At 50.5% G+C, this 15,286-nt stretch overlaps 1 protein-coding gene across 2 annotated transcripts in view; it reads left to right on the top strand.

The window, feature by feature from the left end:
* Positions 1-15,286, top strand: part of ABCC1 (ATP binding cassette subfamily C member 1 (ABCC1 blood group)) — a 136,180-nt gene that overhangs the window by 48,786 nt on the left and 72,108 nt on the right. For both annotated transcript variants that reach the window (XR_013384956.1, XM_077906741.1), the window contains exons 6-7: positions 10,663-10,724; positions 12,236-12,367. Coding sequence is in view for 1 of the 2 variants with exons in the window: in XM_077906741.1 (XP_077762867.1) it covers positions 10,663-10,724; positions 12,236-12,367 (194 nt within the window). In the remaining variant the exon portion in view is untranslated. The remainder of the gene's footprint in view (positions 1-10,662; positions 10,725-12,235; positions 12,368-15,286) is intronic.

A 15,286-nucleotide genomic window follows, 5' to 3' on the forward strand; every position in this document is an offset into this window, starting at 1 on the left:
GGCACAGGGGTGTGGCAGTAAATAAAGCAGAGTTCTTGCCTGCCTGAGGCCTAAGTTGTCATGGGGGCAGGGAGGGACAGACAGTAACCCAGGAGCCAAATATTATCAGTTAGGTGACAGTAAATCCTGAGGAGAAGAAAGCATGGAAAGGAAATGGACATGTTGGTTGAGGGTCATGGGCAGTTTCAACATGATAGGAGCCAGGAAATTAGTTGAGCAAATACCAAGAAGAAGAATGGTCCATGTAGAAGGGTGTCAAGTGCAAAGGCCCTGGGGCGGGAGCTGCCATGAAATGTCAAGGGAGCAGCAGGAAAGGCCAGTGTGGCTGGAGCAGTGAAAGGCCAGAGACGGCTAATACCTGGCATCTCAGAGGTAGGGACAATTGCCTGTAGTTGTGTGGTCCATTGGATTTTATTCGGAGAGGGAGGGGAGAGCCTTTGGAGCATTTATTTGATGCTTTGTTCGTGGTTAGTCAGCTGTATACTGGTGAAATTGCAGCAAGAGCAGTTTTCAGCTGCTGTGGTTCTATTGGGTTTGGCCTGGCCCTCAGCAAGAGGCTGAGGCTACAGTTATGGGTGGTGAAGGCATCTGTGGGGTCGGCTTGGGGAAGGTTGATGCTTGCAATATGTTTGGTAGAAACCCATGTCCTGGAGCGTGTTTGGAAAGGCCCCGTTCTTGGACTTCCCTGCTCAAAGTGGAACGGTGTTGGAGAAATTTGCAAAGTGTGTGTGTGTATGTGCGTGTGCATGCATGTATGTGTTTCTACCCATAGGCGTGTGTGCATGTTTATGTGTGCTTGTGCATATATTTATGTTCATGTGTTCGCATGAAAATGTGTCTGTGAGCATGCATGTGTGCGTTAGGGTATTCTTATACACATGTGTGTTTTCGCATGTGTATAAAGTTCACAAGGGCAGTGACCATGCCCAGGGTACCCGTACCCCTTGGATCCCAGCTCATGCCTGGCACAAAGGAAGGGCTCAGGTGTCTATGGCTGTTGGGTCTCCTGTTCATCAGTGTTTGTGTACGTGGGTGTGGGTGTTTGGCAGGGGTGTGTCCCCATCAGGAAACCTTTATTGCATGTCGGGCTCTGCTGTGGAGCTGGAAAGAACAATGAACAAGTCTTAACCCGTCCGGGGGGCTGCAGACCCGGGGTGGCTCTGAGGGTAAACTGAGCCTGGAAGAAGCTGGCAGGGTGACCTGGAGCTCACCTGGCTCTGCAGGCTCCCTGTAGGACCTGAAAAGCAGCTGTCCACAGGGGCCTGTCTCAGACACTTTGTGGGGGGAGGGAAGTTCTGATTTCTGGTTCCCTTTGGGGATTTGGATTAAATTTCTCTTGCTTCTTTCCTGGTTGCCTGTACATCGGGGTGGCTCATAGAGCTGGCTTCTTCCTCCTGTTGTGTTTTCTAACGTCTCCAGCAGCCTGGGCCTGGAGCCTTCTCTGCCTCCCACGGGGGCTGCAGTGGCCTGGGACACCCTGACTGTTGTCCCTAGCATTCTTTTTTAATTGGTAATCTAAGCTTAGGGAAGATGATTGGACTGTTAGACCCTAACTTACACCTTAAATCTGATGGTGGAGGCAACGTGGTGTCATGGAAGAGGAGCCTTATGTTGGAGTCGGGTAGACTGTGGGCTCCCTCTGTCCCTTTATTTTTTTATTTTTAAATATTGTATTTATTCATGAGAGACACAGAGAGAGGCAGAGACACAAGCAGAGGGAGAAGCAGGCTCCTTTCAGGGAGCCCGATGCAGGCCTCGATCCCAGGACCCTGGGATCACTCCCTGGGCCAAAGGCAGATGCTCAACCACTGAGCTACCCAGACGCCCCTCCCTCTGTCCCTGTAACAGACATTTATAAAGCATCTGTTGTATCCTGTGCCTCAGTGGTTCTGAGGACATGTGAAATTGATGCGGTTCGTGCCTTACATACTCTGCAACAAACCACCCTGAATTTGGTCCCATAAAACAATAGGAGTTTATTATTCTGCTTCACAGTCCTGGGTGTTGCCTGGCTCAACTGGGCACTCCCCCCTTGGGGTCTCTCCAACAGGAGCCGTCCTCACTCATGTATCTGCTGCTAAGTGCTCACCCCTTGCCCGAGCCTCACCGGGGCTTGACAGTCCACTTCAGGGTGGCCAGGATGGCCTCACAGTGTGGCAGCTCGTGTCTGAGAATGAGTGTTCCTAGAGAGACAGTGTGAGGTGGAAGCTGTGTCACCTCTTATGACCCAGTCCCAGATATCTGCAGCCACACTCTTGGAGGCAGGTCCCAAAAGTCGGCCTGGGTTCAAGGGGGTGGGGACACAGCCTCCACCTCTAGATGAAGGAGTGGTCAGGTCTCATCCTAAGAATTGCTTGTAGTGTGGCAGATGATGTCTGGCCGTCTTTGGATAGTGCAGTCCACGAGGGACCCTCAGGAAGCTTGTGGCCTCACGGGGGACAGCCATCAAATGGGCGAGCAGACAAAATGAAACTGGAGCATAACTACAGTTGAGATGAAGCCTGGGAAGGCTGAGTAGTAGGGTCTGTGACTTAGATTTGTGGCCTCAGACAAGTCCTTCCCCCTTCCAGGACCTCAGTGCCCCCTTCTTGAAAACACGTGGAGGCTCCATTTGATGCTTGCCACGCCGCCTTCCTGCTGGGATCCAGGGCCTGTGATCAGGAGAGGAGGACACCGTCAGGTGCCTTCCACTGCCTGCCTCCCTGTCATCCCCAGGGCTTGCATCACACCGGAGCCCAAGAGATGCAGAGAGTCTGGCCCGAGCTGCTCTCCTGATGTCAGAGCCGCGGTCACATGTTGCTTGTCCTCAGAGGAAGCGGTCAGCTATGCCCTCGGGTGGCCGGGGTCAGGCGGGGTCTGGGGGGGAACTGGCAGCGCCGGGCCCTCCTCTGCTGAGTCACCGAAGCCAGCATCCTCCCCAGCTGGCCCTGTGCCCTTTGCATGACTCAGCCATCTGTTCTGGCCCTGGCTTCTGGTAGGGCTGCTCCCCTCTGTCCCCCCAGGCCCTGGGCTGCCTGGAATCTGGGAGCGGCTGACCAAGCCTCCCACGCTCTCCGCTCTCCGGGGGTTCTTTCTGGCCCCAACCTGTGATCCTTCATCTGGCCAGAGCCAGGCTCCTGTTGAAGATGATGGGGTGGGAGGGAGGAGGGTGTTTCCATTTGCACATCAAGGGCAAACGTGGTCATGGGAGTGGACCCCCCACTTCTCAAAGTGGAGGTTTTCGGAGCAGCAGCAGCAGTGGCATTCCCCTGGTGCTGTTAGAAAATCAGTCTTGCGCCAGCTGCGCTCTGCTGGGTCAGAGTCTCATTTTAACAAGATCTACGGGTTCATGGTTGAAAAGCATTGGTTTAGCACATTTAGGAAAATTGCTCAGCTCATTTGGCATAAGAGGTATTTTTAGCCCTGTCTGTAAATACGGAATATATTTCCTTCCCCCCAGTATTTTGCCATGAACGTGTCCAACCCACAGAAAAGTTGGAAGAATTACACAGTGAGAACCCGGTCTGATTTTACAGTTAACACTTTGCTAACCTTGCTTTCTCACATACCTGGCCAGCCAGACAACAGGCTAAATTTTTGGGGGATCTGAAACTTACTTTGAAATATTCAGTATCCTTCACCTAAGCACTTCACCGTGCAAACCATTAGAGTTCTGTATCCATTGTCAGTTCTTTCTTTTTTTTTTCTTAAAGCAAAAATATACATAGTGAAATTCCTGAATCTTAAATTACTGTCTGATGAGTTCTGACAAGTGTATAACCCAAGTCCCCATCAAGATGCAGAACATTACCAGGAGCCCAGAAAGTTCTCTCCTGTCCCTCATGGTCCGTCTCTACCCCACACACCCCAGAGGCAGCCATGGAGCTTGGACTGCTTATGAAAGCCTAATAAACCCATTTTTTTTAAAGGATTTTCTTCTTCATGCTGTGGGTCATTAGGGAGTCGGTATTGTGCAGGGCAGAGGGTGGTGCTCAACCAGACTCAGAGTACCGAAATGAACAAACTTGACCATCCAGGAGAGGGTGGTGGGCAAATTAACTACGAGGGACAGCGGGCTCTGAGGGGCCTCAGGAGAGGTTCCTAACTCAGCCTGGGTTCCAGGGCCAGCATCCAGGGGAAGAGATGCCTGCGTCCAAGAAACGAGAAGTGTTGGCCAGGCCAAAGCCCAGGAAGGTGCTCCCAGCAGAGGAAGGAACATGTGCAAAGACCCAACCATATAAAGGAACTTGTGGGTGTTTGGGAGCTGCTTGGTCAGTTTGGCCAGTTTGGAGGGGCCAGGGAACCAAGTGCGCAAAATCAAGGGTAGAATTGTGTGTCACTGAAAGGACTTGGGGTTTTTGACCTGATGGAAGATTCTCAGCATGGGGAGTGACATGCTCAGGTTGTAGGTGTTTTGGAGGATCCCTCTGGCTGAAAGGAGGAGGGTGCATGGGACACAGAGAGGCTGGTGGCCCTTATAGTCGTTACAGCCCCGCAGATGGGTCGGGAAGGAGGCTGAGCTGGACAGTGACCCTCTGTGTTGTTGTTTTTAACGTGGTCCTTTTCAAAGCATCATAGTGAGGCAGGACTTTGAGTCTCTCCTCGTACAGATGTGAGTACCGAGGGCCTGAGTGTTGGAGTGCCTTGCTTGAGTTCACAAGACTGGACCAAAAGCCCTTCTCCTGGGTTAGCACACCTGAGTGTGCATCCCCTGGGAGGCCTGGTTAAACTCTGAATGCTGAGCACCCTCCCCAACCCCCCCGCCCTGAGTCTGAGTCCCTCAGCTGTGGTGGGACGTACGCATTTGCATTTTTAGCAGATCCCCAGGCACCATGGATGCCGGTGATGGGGGCCACGTCGGAGCACCCCTGCTCTAAGCTGTACTGCTGTGGCAGGCACCCCTTCCTGCTGGGCACGAAGGCAGTGGGAGAATGGGAGTGACTGACAGGAAACAAAACAGAATCAAAACCAGGACAGCTGTGTGGGGACCCAGAGAATTTGTAGCGAAAAGGCTAGAGTGTTGAGAGACCCAGATGAGGTCCCCAAACTGCCTGGTGTGAGCTAATGAATGACCAGTTCTCAAAGAACCAGTGCCTGGGGCTGTTGCACTAAATTGGTTTAAGCCACTTGGTTTCTGGCCAGACCGGCCAGTGCCAGGTAGAGATGCCAAAGCATGCAGCCTTCTCTGTACGTCGCATAGACCAGGCTTTTTTCTCCCTCTGCCTTCATCTGGGGCTTGTCTGAATTACTTTCCTTTCTGAATGAATGAGGGACCCACTAATAAGTCTCCTCCCTCCTGGGATAGGAGTCACTCTGCTTGCCTCAGTGGCCAGGAAGCCCCAAGCTGGAAGCTCTGCCGTTGGTGAATTATGGGAGAACATTCTGCTTGGTTGCGGTCGAGTGGAACGCCATCTGGATTCTCATCCCTCACCCGTTCCCTTTCTTTTCCTTGTTCTTGAAGGATCAGTTCTTGACTGCTTGAGAATTCAAGTTGTCAATGATCATATCAGGCCTTCGATGTCAGACAGGGACTTCCAGAAACCAGCTTCCAGACTTACAGATTTCCTTCTGTGGGCTGGCGATGCGGACCTTCTGTCAGCGTGATGTGGCTTCTCATAATTTGAAAATCCCTGTTTGGATCAAAAGACGGAGGAGGCGAATTGGACAAAGCTCTTGGAGTGTGCAGATACGAAACTGTGAAATGTTCTTGTACATAATGCGTGTGCGGGGAGAATTTTCTCGCGGCAGCTGGGATTTCTACTGGCCAGGGTGGGGATTAACCTTTTCCCCCTGGGCTAGCATTTCTTATGGTTTCAGGGGAACAACTCTATTTGTATACAGTAGGGCGGACAGGGCATGAATTGGCCCTCAATTCTACAATCAAAAGGTTGCTTTGTTCTTGCCCCACGGCAGCTGGAGTTGTCTGATTTTGAGAGAATGCTAGGATTTGGGGACCCTTTGTGTGCATGTGCCTAACACCCCGCTGTTCTCACTGTGTCTCCATGCAAATGGGAAAAAGACCTTGTACCCCATCTGGGTGGATGAATTTGGGCACGGCCCTGCCTCCTTTGGGCTAACGCAGCCCCTTGCAGGCACAGGACTTGAGGGTCTTGTTGAGCTGGGCACCGGCTGCATCTGAGCCCCGACTTGCCCCTCAGCTGGGCGTCTGTTTGCAACGTCCGTAACCCACACAGCTGTGCTCCGTGGCTCTAATTTTATACCTTAGTGACCACAATTTCAGGGTGTTATGAGCTCTGATGTAATAAGTGGGGCTTCGCCAGCTTTCTGTGTCAAGAGCCAGACAGTAAGTATTTCAGGCCTTGTAGACCATATAACTCGGATTGCAATGACTCCCCTCTGCCGTCGTAGCTCAGGAGCTGACGTAGACGGTATGTAAATGAGTAGGCCTCCCGTGTGCCAGTCACACTTTGTTGGCAAGCAGCCAGCCTGTGGGCCTTTCTGTGCCAACCCTTACAGAAAGCGTCTGGTATGGTGCTCAGTGTATTGTGGGGCTGCAAGAATTATTATTGTTATTGTTTCTGATATTAGTATTAATACCATGAATACCATTTCCAGCTTTCGCTCTGTGCCACGTACTATTCTAAGGACTCTTAACATGCTTCATCTCATTCAGTCGCCTCACCAGGTCACTTGGCCAAGGTCCCCGCAGCTGGTAAGTGGCCGGACTAGGTTTCAGAGCTTGCTGTTTGCTGCCTCACACAGAAGCCAGCCCCCGGCCCCCTTCTCTCTCTGGCACCTTCATTTTTCTTCTGTGCTGCGGCTCTCCTGTTGCTATTTATATATTTAATCCCACCGGTTTGCTAATTGTCCACCTCCCCCTCCTTTATCCCCGTGGGAAGCACTATCAGGTGAGGACCTCCCCATCTCATGTATAGCTCAGTCCCCAGCCCTTAGCCACCTCCTGGCATCTAAGGAGGCCCTCCCTAAATATTTACTCAAGTAATAAATGAGTCATTGTCAGCTGTGCCCTACCCCCTTCCGCTTCTACTTCCCCGCTGGAACCCCACCTTTTCACACTGGGTTGGAATTGGGCTGCAATTGAGATGCCCTTAAGATTCACCCGATAACCCACCCACCACCAGGTTCCAGAGCAAAGACCACTGCCTCCCCTGTGCATAATGTTGTCACCCTGGGTTGGAAAAGTTCTAGCTTACAGCACAGTCCCATGGACTCGTTTCACTTGTCCCTCTGTCCAGTCTTGTGAGGGAGGCTGAGCTGACAGACGAAGCGTTCCCATCACCCAGATTAAAAAACCAAGGCTTTGGGGGCAAGGGTGGGGGTGGGGCTTGCCTGAGGTCATTCAGTGAGAAAAGTGGCAACTCTGGGGTTTGAACTCTGGCTCCAGTCTGAACTTATTCTGCTTTAGATTGGCTCAGAATGCCAGTCTATGGGGCAGCAGTGTCTGATTTCCTTAATACAAATTTTGCAAGGCCAGAACCCAAGCCCAGAGACACTGATGGAAGCTGGTCTGGGATGGAGACTCTGGGCCCCCACACCCTGTTCAATGAGCTCCCCAGGTATGACTCTGGCCCAGGCAGGGCTGGGAACCTCCTGACACCTCATGGCCCCAGAGCAGAGCCTGGTGGTTCTGGGCTCAGGATGCGTGTTTACATCAACGGGGAGAGTTTTCCTTTAGCTCTTTGTGATGGAAGCTTCCATATGTGTATAGAAGTAGAGAGCAGTGTATGACACACTGCCACAGACTCTTTACCCTGCACCGTGCCGTGTAAACATTTCAAAATGTATCACTGAAAGATAGGAATTTAAACATGTTTAATAACTTTTTATTTTGAAATAATATTTTGACTTACAAAAGATTGCAGAAATAGTAGAATTCCTGTCTGCCCTTCACCTGATGATCCCCAGTGAGAATATCTGAAAGATAAGGATATAAACAGGACAACAGTCCCACTGCTCTCTGGCCCGAAAGCATTCATAATAGTTGTTGGGTATTGTCAAGTATTCTGATAATCCATTGCGGTTGCAAAATGGTGCATTGTCCTGAATGTTGTCATTCATTCTTCATTTATTAGCTGGACTATTTTTTTTTTTTTTTAAGTGGGAGGTGGGAGAGAGAGAATCCCAAGCAGGCTCCACGCCCAGCACAGAGCCCAGTGTGGCCTTTTCATGAATGACACTAAGGGGTTGCCCTTTTTTTTTTGTTTTAGTGTCATTTTGAGATTGTGTATTTAAACATAAGTGATGGTCGCAGTCTCTTCTGCTTACTGTCCTGACATGGCTCGTATCATCCCTTTGTAGGCTGTTGGGAGCCACTTCTGGTTGCTTCTGAGGCCTTTTAACTTTACACGTCTTTAGCTTCCGTGGTATCGGGTGTGACAAGACATCCTAGGCTTATCTGGTACATTTCCTGCTGAGCCACTTTGCCAAGGAGACCGTGGGAGTTAGAAATAAAAAACTTGATGCCCTGGTCCCACCCCAAACCAGCTTAATCAGAATCTCCAGGAGGTGGAGACCAGGTATGGTGTTGTTTTTAGAGCATTCGCAACCTGGATGGAAAACCACCACCCTCTGGTAGAACACGTGTACTTGTTGGGCTCTCCAACGCTAGAACGTGGAGAGGCCTCCTCTTCAGAGACCTCATCGCTGTGTGGTGACCCGCCCCCCTCCCCCCCCCGCCCCGCCTTCACTAAAGCATGTATTTCAGAATATAGATCTGAATGTGTCAGCATGGAAGAAAAGGTGGGCTTGGGTGCCATCCCAGAGGCTCCATGCTGACGTACCTTTCCTGGTGTGTGTTTTTGGAGCTCAGCTCTATGCCGCTGGAAAAGAGGTTCTGTGCAAACTTGCTTGGGATGTGTTGAGGACTTCTTATTGCCCTCAGGATGAAGAGCAAAATTCCTTCTGCGGCCCCCTGTGTAGACCACTCAGCCCCCTCTTGGTTCCCGGAGTAGGTTATCCTCCCTTGTGCCACAGGACCCTTGCACACATACTCCCACTGCCAAGACCACCTTGCTCCTCCCCTACCCTTGTTATCCTCTACTTGGTTTTCAGACTCCAGCAGGGATTCCTTCTCTGACCTTCATCAGCTACGTCAGCCCCCATCTGTTTCTCGGCTCTCTTGCTGGGAGCTCACTAAGATACCAGTGACCTCAGTGATATACCGACCTAGCTTCAGGGGACGATCCTCGTCGCAGTTGCGGTTGTGTGTTTGCTCACTGGCTCATTTGATGAATGTCTCTTTCTGCAGCCTGTTGGGGGCTGAAAGTCTGTCTCATCTGCTTATTTTTTTTTTTAAGGATTTATTTATTTATTTATGATAGACATGGAGAGAGAGAGAGAGAGAGAGAGAGGCAGAGACACAGGAGGAGGGAGAAGCACGCTCCATGCTGGGAGCCCCACTCGGGACTTGATCCCGGGACTCCAGGATCGCGCCCTGGGCCAAAGGCAACCGCTAAACCGCTGAGCCACCCAGGGATCCCCGAGTCTCAACTGCTTCTAGTTGGGGGAGCCTGGCAAGGTTATTCCGTCCTCTGCTCTTCTGTTTCTTTAACTCCACAAAGTGAGGACGATGCTTTTAACTACTTGGTAGGGTGGTTACGAAGATTTAATGAGGTTGTTTTTGTGAAGTACTTATACAGATCATTCTTGTCAAGCGCTGAAACAACAGGGCCAGCTAGTAGAGATGTTAGCAGGTGTCACAATCACTCCAGTCTCCAGTACAGCATGAGCTTCCTGAAGGCAGGGATTGTGTCTGTTTGTATTTATACACGCGGTGCTGGGCACATAAAGCAGGTGCTCAGAAAATACCTGTTTTTTTTTTTTTTTTTTTTTATATTTTATTGGTGTTCAATTTACTAACATACAGAATAACACCCAGTGCCCGTCACCCATTCACTCCCACCCCCCGCCCTCCTCCCCTTCTACCACCCCTAGTTCGTTTCCCAGAGTTAGCAGTCTTTACGTTCTGTCTCCCTTTCTGATATTTCCCACACATTTCTTCACCCTTCCCTTATTTTCCCTTTCACTATTACTTATATTCCCCAAATGAATGAGAACATATACTGTTTGTCCTTCTCCAACTGACTTACTTCACTCAGCATAATACCCTCCAGTTCCATCCACATTGAAGCAAATGGTGGGTATTTGTCATTTCTAATAGCTGAGTAATATTCCATTGTATACATAAACCACATCTTCTTTATCCATTCATCAGAAAATACCTGTTGAATGAATGAATGGAACAGGAATAATGGTAATGACCGTGCTCATAAGGTTCTGTGAGGATTCAGCATGATGCTAGCACTTTGCAGAGTGCCTGGCGCATGCTTGGTGCTCAGTATTTGTTGAATGAATGTGTCAGCGAATGAATGGGGGAACGTCGGCCCCACCACCCTCACCGGGTTGCCCTGGGAGTCAAGCTACGGCAGGGCGGGGAGGTGCCTCCCTACCCCACTTTTGCATAGTAGACCCTCCGGAATGATTTCCTGGGTGAAAGTGGGGAGCTGCCATATGTTTCTTTGGAGGTCGCTGGGGCTCAGGAGAGAAACCCTTCTAGGGTGTGCGTCATCGACGTGACAGTGGCTGCTGGTCCTTTGAGAGTAGGACCGCTCCGCTCACTGCTTGCTGCTGGTCACCGGCCTCGATGAGAAGTTTAATTGATCGTTTCCCGTGTCCTCCCACCCCCTGTGTTCTCTCCACTAGAATCCCTGCCCGGAGTCCAGTGCCTCTTTCCTTTCCAGAGTCACCTTCTGGTGGATCACAGGGTAAGGCCAGGCCCGCGGTCCCTCCGACACCCTTCACCCATGTGCCCAGCGTGTCTGCCCAGGGCCCGGGGCTCAGACACCGACTCTGTGCTCACACGTGCAGACTCAATGTGCATGAGCCACAAACGCTTGCTCCTCTGTGCACGGCTTCACCTGGGGCACTTAAAGCCATGTACTCCAGGCTTTTGGATTGGGGTTTTTGGTTTTTTATTTTTTATTTTTTTAACGTCAGGTATAATTACCATTGTTGGCATTGTTTCTGAGAAATGCAATTGCCATTGGAAAAATAATACCTGTGCCCCGTAGGAAATGTGGGTAAGAGAAACATGCCTAGACCCACAACCAAAAGCACCCAAGGCAACCGCTCACAACACTGTCCTTTTTTCCACACATTGTCAGCATCTTACCTGAGATTCTATGAATCTTTTCTCCTCTGATAAGCACCATTCCTTGTCTTTATAGACTTTTCACAAACATCTTTTTTTTAAATTATTTTTTATTTTTTCTTTCTTTTTTTTTCTTTTTCTTTTTTTTTTTAAATGAAATTTTTTCAAATCATGGCTAAGGAACATCACTAGGACAGTTGGTGTAATTTGAGTGTGGGCTGCAGGTCAGGCCACCCTTGCTCATATTTCTGATTTTCATTAATCTCTCTCTGGCTTCTGTGAGAGCAAGTCCTTAGAGGGCATACGCTTACATTGAGGAGTGGAAGTGTGTAGAGTCTACAGCCTGCTCTCAAGGGGTTCAGAAAAAAGGTCAATTTGGGTATGTTTATAGGTAGAGACAGAACAGTACAGAAGATGTGACAAATGGCAAACAGCAGTGGGCTGAGGGAAGGCAGGTAGGAATTCTTTGTGCAGTTCATGGGATTCTTCTATAAGTTTGGTGTTATTTCAAAATAACGAGTTAAGGTGATAGGTTTCCTTTCTATTACGAAAGTGTCCAAACACGTAGGAAGACTAGTCTTAGTCAATCGCAATGAATCCGTCACTCAGATTTGACAATTATTAATGCTTTGCCACTGAGCCTTTCAAAAAAAATTTTTTTTTTTTTAAATTTTTATTTATTTATGATAGTCACAGAGAGAGAGAGAGAGAGAGGCAGAGACACAGGCAGAGGGAGAAGCAGGCTCCATGCACCGGGAGCCCGATGTGGGATTCGATCCCGGGTCTCCAGGATCGCGCCCTGGGCCAAAGGCAGGCGCCAAACCGCTGCGCCACCCAGGGATCCCCAAAAAAAATTTTTTTAAAGGAAATTGGAGCCATTGTAATATTTCTATCCTGAAATAGTCCGTGTCTTTTAAAAATGAGGCCATTTTTCCTGGGCGACCTAACAGAATTAGCAGTGATGACTTAACGTGCCCAAATGTCCTGAGCTGCGTGCTGTCCCCGGTGGCGGTGGGCTGCCCTGGCGCAGAGGGTGGTGGGCTGGTGTGGCCGGTGTGGGCAGCGAGGGTCATCGTCCTCTTCCTCTCTACTCTCATCGCTTCCCTCCTGGTGTTTTGGCCTCAGGTTGATGGTCCGAGGCTACCGCCAGCCCCTGGAAAGCACTGACCTTTGGTCCCTGAATAAGGAGGACACGTCAGAACAAGTGGTGCCTGTTCTGGTAAAGAACTGGAAGAAGGAGTGTGCCAAATCCAAAAGGTAAGCACGAGCCCCTTGCCCCAGTGGAGAGCCGGGCACTCTCTAGAATGACCTGGCCACCCCGGCCCGGGATGGTGGCGGCGTCACCTCTTACTAGCTTCATGGTCCTGGGCAAGCTGCTCTGCTCCTCCGAGCCACGGTTTTGCTCATCTGCAAATCCAGGAAGAGTCTTCCATGTAGCTAAGGCAGCCTGGGTAGAAAAGGAGAGTGGGAGAGTGCATCGAGCAGCAATTGATGCTGTTTTCTCTGGCCGTTGGGAGGTGTGTGCCTGCGGCGTGCGGCCCTGCCCTGCCGGACACAGCTTCACTTCGACGGCCTTGCTGGGAGCCTCTGGCCTCCTGAGGCTTCTTACTCCACTCAGTGTTTCTGCTTCAACACACTGAGCCCACCACTTCATTAGTTTTTCTGCTTTTGACTGTGCTGGTTTTATTTTTTTATTTTTTATTTTTTTGACTGTGCTGGTTTTAAAACCAAAACAGACTCGAGAACAGAAGGCACAGAGTTCTGTGTGCCCCCTCCCCCCCACACACACCTGCACAGCCTCCTTCATTATCAGTGTCCCCCACTGGAACGGGACATTTGTCAGAATTGATGAACCTGTGCTGAGGCATTATGATCATCCGCAAGTCCATGGTTGGCATTACGGTTCACACTTGGTGTCCTGCATATTATTTTATTTATATATATATTTTAAAGAGTATTTATTTATTTGAGAGACCGTGTGCACACGAGCGGTGGGGGAGGGGCAGAGGGAGAAGCAGGAGAAGCAGATTCCCTGCTAAGTGGGGACCCCAACGTGGGGCTCGATCCCAGGACCCCAGGACCATGACCTGAGCTGAAGGTAGATGCTTAACTGACTGAGCCACTCAGGGACCCTGGTATCCTGAGTTTTAGACACTCCTCCCACATACGCTGTATGCCCTCATGTGGCCCCTCTGTCATGTTATTTTGGGAATTGGACCAGGGCCTCCCCAGCACATACTTGATTTCCTCAAATCTAAGACGTCCTGAATTACATGAAACAACATGATATTATGCACCAGTAGGAAGGAGAAGTGGCTGTTACAGCGGGGTCGGTCATTGACTTAGGATGTGTTCTGTGTCCGGAGGAAGCAGTTGAGAAGTGTGAGTGATGTGGGGATGGTAGATGGTGGTGGTAGAAGCAGAGTAAAACGTGGCTGTCATTACTCCTGTGGTTTTTATGGGATGGGCCTGTTGTTGAGCTCTTAGCACTGGCTGACGATGGGGCCAGCCTGGTGTGCTGGATTTCCCACAGACCATTTGTCCTTCCAGGAGAAAAACCTCGGACCCCAGGTCCAGTTGCCAGAACAGGTGTTAGAGGTCTCGGTCAGGCCTCGCTGGTGGGTGGAAATTAGGAACACTGGGGCTGTTGGCCGCTAGGACGCCAGCAGAGGACCTTGTGATGCTGAGTGGGTGGCCCAGTTAAGGTGGCCGTGGACACAGAAGTTGTTATGGGAGGCAGGTTGAGCGTAAGCCTCTGTGGGAGGGCATCGTGAGATGCATCGTGAGATGGGTGGTGTTCTCTGCACATATGGTTCCATCTGAATCTGATGCCCATGACCCAGTTGGCGGTTCTCAGGTAGAGGTGGGTCCTTGGTTCCATCCCAAGCCTGGCTGGTAGCATCCTTCTTGATGACCAGGTTGCTGGAAACAGTGTGGGAGAGTTTGCCCCTTGAGGCTCCATGGAAAGTGGACTGGGCACGAACAAGAAGCTCTATCACCGGCCTGGCCCTTACTTGACACGTTCAGCAGATCTGATGTTACCTGCTACTGTGTGGTCTGTTTAGGCCCTCTGTGTCCAACAGTGGGACCAAACAGTCTCCTTGTTTGGTGCCACCTTACAATCCACATAGGAGACAGGACGGGAGTCAATAGAGAGATGGGAAAAGTTTTGGAGAGCCTTACGTTTTATGAGATTACATAAGGAAGTGGGGTAAGAGTGACTGAGGAAGCTGATGGAGACACTGTGGTTAGGGATGGCCTCTCTGAGAAGGTGACATTTGAGCAGAAGTTAGTATCGAAGGAGGTTATGAGCTGTGTGCGTGTGTGTGGGAAGGGCTGTATGGCTCATGCAAAGGTCCTGAGGTAGAAGTGAGTCTGGCGAGCTTCTGGAGCAGTGGAGTGGGGTGGGGTGGGGGGCAGTGTGGTCTGAGTGGAGTGTGAGGGGTAGAATGGGAGGAGATAAGTAGGAGAAGCATTTTTAGGGGTCTCATCGGCTGTGTTAGTGAGCTAGGGTTTGATCCTAAGTGCAATGAGAAGTCAGAGGTTGGTTTTAATCAGGTCAGTGGCATGTCCTGAGTTTTATGTCCTGAGTTTTTTAATAATGAGTGGGGCTGCCCTGGGGAAGGTGAGAGAGAATGCAGGGAGACCAGGATGGGGGCCCTAGAGGCTGTCCCTGAAGTGGCTTTTTTTTTTTTTTTCCTCAGAGGGCTTTCTGACAATTCAGTGAGGTAAACGTCATCTGATAAGCCCTGTCATGGTACTAGGTAAGCTCCGGGCAGGTCACACTATACAAGTTGTGTTTATTCACTAGATGTGACACCAGGCTGGGTGCTCCCATCCTGCCTGGGAGGGCATGGTGAACCCTGGCTCCTCGGGCTCCAACAGGGGCCACCCCAGAGGCACTGGGTCTCTTAATGCCTCGGCCTTTAGGGCTTCCCAGCTTGGGGGTTCACTGCCTTGGGTCACTCGTAGCTGAGTCACTCTATTTCCAGAGGCACATACTGGACCTGGCACCTGTAACCCCTGTGGACATGGTGGGTGAAAGGTGAACAGAGAGTCCTCTTCTAAGCTGGAATTTCTTGGTGTCACCCTTTGCGGCCAGGCCTCTTCTCTTAGCTAGGAAACAGGATGCAGGTGGGAGGGAGAAGTTACACCGGGGCCCTGGCAGACCTTGTA

Source organism: Canis aureus, chromosome 8 (genome assembly GCF_053574225.1).
Source record: "Canis aureus isolate CA01 chromosome 8, VMU_Caureus_v.1.0, whole genome shotgun sequence".
Lineage (NCBI taxonomy): Eukaryota > Metazoa > Chordata > Mammalia > Carnivora > Canidae > Canis > Canis aureus.